Genomic DNA, 6,000 nt, shown 5'->3' on the forward strand with positions numbered 1-6,000 from the left:
GGATCTGCTAGAGTAAATGACATAGTTTCACTCACTGGGTACAATTAAAAACATTCAGGGTGAAATTCTTATTAGGGGACGTATATGAAATTCTTATTATAGGGACGTATAAGTCACACGATGTGCTTAAGAAATTCATTAAATCTGGCCAACTTTGGGCTAAAAATATCTGCATTCATTGCTGAGGTTTGCTAAAACTTGCTCTTAGAAGCCCACCTCTGGCTGCTCGGGGACGGCGGGTGCTGGGCGCCCTGCAGGGTCCACGGCCCCCGAGGCAGCCCGTAGGCGTGCCCACACCTGCACCTCCTCAGAGCCCCCGGCACGCACACAGGTGTGCGTGTGTTTCTGGGAACCCCCTGCAGCCGGCAAAACTTTGGAGGAACAGACCCCAGACCAGTCCCCGCGTCAGACGGACACTTGTTTCCTTGCTCCTGCTCTGTCACAAGGAAACGTCTCGGACAGTAGGTCTCACGTGTGCACGTGTGACCCATGTGTACGTATGCGTCACGTGTCTCGATGCGGTACCGGGTACAGTTCCGTGCCCGCAAGGAACGCAGCCCTCCCCGTCCGCCCGTCCTTCTCGCCGGCAGACTCTGCATCTCACACCTCGCGCTCCTTTCCCTCTTGAAACTCCCTCCCTGCTGCTTCCCAAGGCCCCGACAGGGAGAACGCCGGGTTTGGGCTGTGGCCCTGGGACCCCTGGGCCCTGCAGGAGTCTAGCCTCGGGGTCGGGGCCAAGGACAGGGACAGAGCGACGGCAGGTGCAGTCCCTCCCGTTCCGGGCGAGCACTGGGGAAGCCGCGGGTCGGCGGGTCCCTGGCCTGTGCTCCTCTCTGTGCCTTGGACCGTTCCGTGGTCACTGCTGGGCGAAGGCTGTTAGGAAGACCAGCCCCTTCCCGGCGGCGCCCTCCTGCCGCCCCCCACTCACGGCGTCTGCCACGGCAGACCACGGGCCCTTCGCCCGTCCACCGCCCGGACCGGCACAGGGTCCCGCGTTGGCCGCGCAGCGGGGTGGCGGCCCGGACGGCGCCTCTCAGTGTTTCTCCTCGCCTTGCAGCAGAGCACGAACCTCAGAGCGTCGGTCGCTGCGGGCACGGAACGGCCGCTTCTGAAGGACCTGCTGCCGCGGCCGAGGCACCGGTAGCCGAGGATAGGTAACCGCGCCCGCCGCGCCTGGCGGGCTGCCCGGTGTGCCGTGACCCCGCACTGCTCGTGTTCCTCCAGGGTTTTGTTGAGCCGTGCTAGTTCTGATAACAGATTCATGGGGGAAAAAAAAGTTTTTACGCACACGTGTGTCTGTCCCGGGTAAGTGACCTGCCTGAGCCTGTCTGGCGGCAGATGGCCGTGCGCACACACACGGGCGTGCCGGTGTCCTCCCACATGCGCTCGCGGGGTCCTCTCCCGCGCTGGGCTCAGGGCTTAGTTTCCAGAACGAAGCTCGCCCCTCGGCCTTGGCTGTGGAAGGAGCTTCCCCGCGGAAGGTCTGTCGGGAAAGCCCGTGTTTTGACAAACGGCGAAGGTGGCCCGGTTGGCGGGAGCGTTGGCCGAGGCAGACGTGCGGCGCAGGTGTGTGGTCGGCAGCGGCACACGGAGCCCTGTCTGCCCCGGGACAGGACGGTAACGCCGCCACACCCTCGACGCGGGTGTCTCCGCTGGGACAGGCAGGCCGCCTTCTCGGCCCAGGGACGCGCGTCCCTTTAAGACCCATTTCTGCCGACGGCTTCCCCCAGTGCCCGCTGCCCGGTGAATTTAATGAGGCTGCGGCCTGCTCGGCAGCAACAGCCTGACAACCCGGCAGACGGAGTGTCCGTGAGCAAGGAGGTGACGGAGACCCAGCCCCACCCCGGGCCCCTGGCGGACACTTCACACGGGGACGTACTCTGTCTGGAGCCGGCAGGGGAGCCGTTGGTGGCCAGAGCGCAGTCACCACGCTGGCTCTGTGTCCTCGGCCATGTGGGACACACGTGCCCGCCCCGTGTCTGGACGGGAGGCCCCGTGGGCAGCGTCTGCACAGGCTGGGTGGGGTTCTCGTCGAGGGTCCGGGACTGACCCCGTCCTTTCCGTTCTCCGACAGAGCACACGCGTGCGCGGCCAGGACCGCCTCCCCGAGCTCACCCTCCTGGCCTCCCCGCAGAGCCCCAGCCCCTGGGCCGTGTGGCTGGGCCCACACACAGAACGGGGGACACCGACGTGACCTCCTCTCGCCGGTCTCCTGCATCGCCACCGCCCTCCCGGTCCCGCTCCCCATGGGTGGACCGCTGATGGACAGGCCTCGGGTCCGAGGCTCTGAGAGCTGCACGTCTGTGCTTCCCCCTGCCCTCGAAGGAGGGATGAGAACAACCGGACTGGGCTGGGGTGCGCGGCTGGCCAGCGTCACCTCCTGGGGGCTGGTGGCCCCTGCAGCTTCCCTCGGGCATCTGGTCGGGTTGTGAAGGACAGCGCGCATGGCCCCCTGCAGCCCGGCCAGGGCCTCCAGTCGCACAGGCTGTCAGAGGAGGATCCCGGTGGAGGTGGGCCGTGGGCGGAGTGGGGGCGGCCACACCGACCGGCCCGAGCGCAGGGGCCTCGTCCTCACCACGGGACGGGCTGGCCATGCCCCCGTGCATCCTTGTCCAGAGCCCTCCAGTCCTCGTGCTTCTGGAACTGGCCAAACCAGACTGTGGGGTCACTGTGCTCCCACGGCCTGTCGGAGTCCTAGACCATGTCCTGCTTCTGTCCAAACCTGCCTCCTGGCGAAGCTGCTTTTCAGGGTCGTGTCCGACACGGAGTTTGTTCCTCCGAGGGAGCCTAGTGTCCCCTGTGTGACTCTCTTTCCCTCCCGGCTGCCCCTGCGCGAGAAGCACCGTGTGAGAAGAACAGATGACACGGTTCTCTCAAGCCCCCAGTGCCGGGACGGGACAGTTGTGCCCACAGCCCCTTAGGGCCTCCGGGCGTGCTTGTGTCCAGACGGCTCTCTTACCGCTTCCAGGGCACGCTGGTGGGGGCCTGGGGCAGAGCCCTTTGGTGTCTTCATTGAGAGGAGGCCTCCAGGGGCCCCGTCCGTCTTCCGAAGTCTGTTTGAGGCCCATGCGGGTCTGACGGTGAGGCGGCCTCCGAGTCCTGAAGAGCGGGACTGCCGCCCCGGACCACCGCCCACGGCCGCGACTGGGCCCCAGGCCCCTGTGTGTTGTGTTGGATCCGCCGCGTTGCTGTCTGCCGGCTGGCGCGTCTCCGGGTGGGCGGGCCTGGAGGAGGCCGCTGCGTGGACCGCTCTCATCCCTTCTCCGCACCGCCGTTTGTTTCTAGAAATAACCTCCTCGACGTAGCCTTAATGGTCCACAAAGAAGACATTTCAGTCTGAGAGTCAGAGTGTGGATGTGGGAACAGGCATTCTGGAGAAGAGCTTTGCCCAGAGATCAGCAGGCCCCTACCTGCTGCCGGGAGCCAGGCTGTGGCCCCGGGGACGCTGGCGAGTGGACACGGGCCAGCTGCATGCCAGGCACTGTGGGAAGTCGCGGTGTCACTGCTTGATTGTACGACGTCTCGTCTATAAAATACTCGTTGGGACGGGGGCGAGCGGACTGCGTGCACGGAGCAGTTGGGGTAAGTTCAGGGGAAGTAGAAACAGCAAACCAAAGACCAGGAGAATGGACGGGGAGTGCGCCGAGGTGTCCGTCCCGCCGTCTGCCGCCCTCCGTCCCGCGCGCCGCCGCCCGTGTGTCGGGGCGTCCTGGCCGGCGTCCGCGCCAGACCCTGCGAACAACGGTGTGTGCGTTTTTACAGCTGTTTTTAAGGACCCAATGTGGGTATCAATGTCATACCTGTGGGGGACAGATTCTCTGTATGTTTAGTTAACAAATTCTTTGTAATGTATTTTTTTAGAAATCTTAAAATTGCCTTTGCACAGGACTATTTTCATAGCTGTTTCTATCTCTTTATTCATTTCTTTGTTAACATGCCACATCTAATTTTTAAAGTATGTTTTTAAAGCTTCTAATTTTTAAGTTGATGAACTTTTGGCCACTTTGCATTTAAATTCTGGCAGGAGTTTGGGGTGTGTCCGTGTCCACAGGGTGCGAAGTCGCTGTGTCCCCGGCGGCGGTGACGGGCCGAGGCCCATCTAGAGCACAGTACTTTGCTTCCCGATTCTTCACCGTTGATTGTGATTTTCATCTGCTTTTTGTTTTGTGTTTGGTTTGCATCCTTCGGCCTTAAAATAGAAGCTTCTCGAGGGATGGTTTGGTGTTCTCTTTCCACCCGTACCGAGATGGTCACCATTTGCCTCTGATAGCACATGTCTCGTTGGGAAAGTCACTAACCCCTTACATGCGCCGAATGTCTCCTCTGAGATTGTTGGGGAAGTCTTCCACGCCTGTCCCGCGCGGTGGACACGGGGCCGGAGGGAGGGTGGCCAGTCCCCGGGGCAAGTGTGCGCGTGGGACCCCGTATGACCTCTTGCCTACACTAGTTCCTGTTCACTTGCCTTAAACTGACCTGAAAGCAAGTCCTGTCAGCGTCAAGCACTCCTCTTCGTCCCAAAGACCTCGTTCAGGACGGCACTTGTGGACGGGTCACCACCGTGAGCTCTCACGCCGGCCCCAACATCTGGTTCCGAAAGCCGCACACCACGCCCCTCTGAGTGGGTCACACTAACGCACAGGTGGTCCCGATCACGTCCCCGTCTCCTGCCTTCAGCTCCGTGTCCACTTGGGGCCACACGGTACGCACACATACACGCTCCCTGGGCCCTGGCCCTCCTGCCCGCTTCCTGAGGGGACCCTGCCGGGAGCTCCGGGAACACAGGGCTCCCTGGACTTCGAGCCTCGCAGCCTGGCAGGGCGCAGAGACAGGATGGACACGCTGTTGGGCCCCCTCCCCGGGTCGGCCCCCTGGCTGATCCACCCCACGTGGCTCTACCCTTGGCACAGGCAGCAGAGGGCAGCGTCTGGACCCCTCAAGCCTCCGAGAGCCCCGGCCGGTCCTCTGCCACGGGCGGCCAGTGGAAAAGGCATCCTCTTGGCTACTCGGTGCGGAGCCAGCCCGACCGCTCCTGTGTGTTGGACTCCGGGCGTGAGCGGAGGCTAGACCAGGCCCTGCGGTGCTGCGTGCCCAGCTTCTGCGGTGACGGGCTGCAGAACTGTCGCTTGGCCTGGTGAGATTTTGCAGCTTTAAGTACAAAAATGTCTCCTCCGAGCTGTTCTGGCCGGTCTCCAGTCGTGGCACATCAGCCAGATGCGCAGCGCGGCCTGGAGGGGGCTTTCTGGCCCTTTCCGCTAAAACCACTGAGTTTGCTGTGTCGCACTGACTGGAGTGACCCGGCGCGGCCCTCCTTTTTTTCGGAAGTTGCACCGCTTATTAACAGCCCGCATCACGTCTCCACGTCTCCGTTTCTTTTGGACGCTTCCCAGTTAGAAACAGGAAAAATGTCAGCTGGCAAATGCGTTTTTTTAAGTTGGGGGGAGCTGAATGGGAAAGAGAATCATTCTGAATATCGCCCATAAACAAAGCTTTAATGAAGGTGTGTCAGAAGTATTATCAAAGTGTGATTCTACTTTTGCAGAAAAAAATCTAAAGATAAGTTTATATAGCTTTATTTTTTACCTTATCAAAATATACAGAATTTTAATATGCATATATTATTGTCTCTGACTTAAAGCTATGATGTGTGTCTGCATTGCCATTTAAAATGCCCATTCATCCTGTAACAGAAGAGAATCTTCCAAGCGTATTTAACACGAGTGGTATCCATAGTTGTCATTGTCATAAATACTGGGATTTATTTTTAAATTATTGAATATAGTAGGTAGTCATGTTTAATTGATAATGATTCATTAACCTGCTTTGAAAAATTAAATTGTGATTAAACCAAATCTTACACTTGGGCAAAGTTCATTTTTTATGCTACTGATTTTAACTTTTATTTCTGTAGATAAAGTGTGACTTAATTATATTGCATTTTTCTGCAGACTATTTAAGCAGGAGACTTGAATCTGCTTGCAATAAAGAAGAAAAAAAACTCTG

The 6,000-nt window shown here is 59.4% G+C and overlaps 1 protein-coding gene across 7 annotated transcripts in view; it reads left to right on the plus strand.

Moving 5' to 3' along the window:
* The window catches only part of ATP11A (ATPase phospholipid transporting 11A), a 105,644-nt gene extending 99,644 nt beyond the window's left edge, over positions 1–6,000 (plus strand). For 3 of the 7 annotated variants that reach the window (XM_059377892.1, XM_059377897.1, XM_059377898.1), the window contains one exon: positions 2,075–6,000. In XM_059377892.1, the coding sequence (XP_059233875.1) occupies positions 2,075–2,194 (120 nt within the window). In that variant the 3' untranslated portion in view covers positions 2,195–6,000. Of the gene's footprint in view, positions 1–1,057; positions 1,155–2,074 lie in introns of those variants that run through there. The other 4 variants (XM_059377893.1, XM_059377894.1, XM_059377895.1 and 1 more) reach the window with 4 other exon arrangements.

The sequence above is a fragment of the Mustela nigripes genome, chromosome 15 (genome assembly GCF_022355385.1).
Source record: "Mustela nigripes isolate SB6536 chromosome 15, MUSNIG.SB6536, whole genome shotgun sequence".
Lineage (NCBI taxonomy): Eukaryota > Metazoa > Chordata > Mammalia > Carnivora > Mustelidae > Mustela > Mustela nigripes.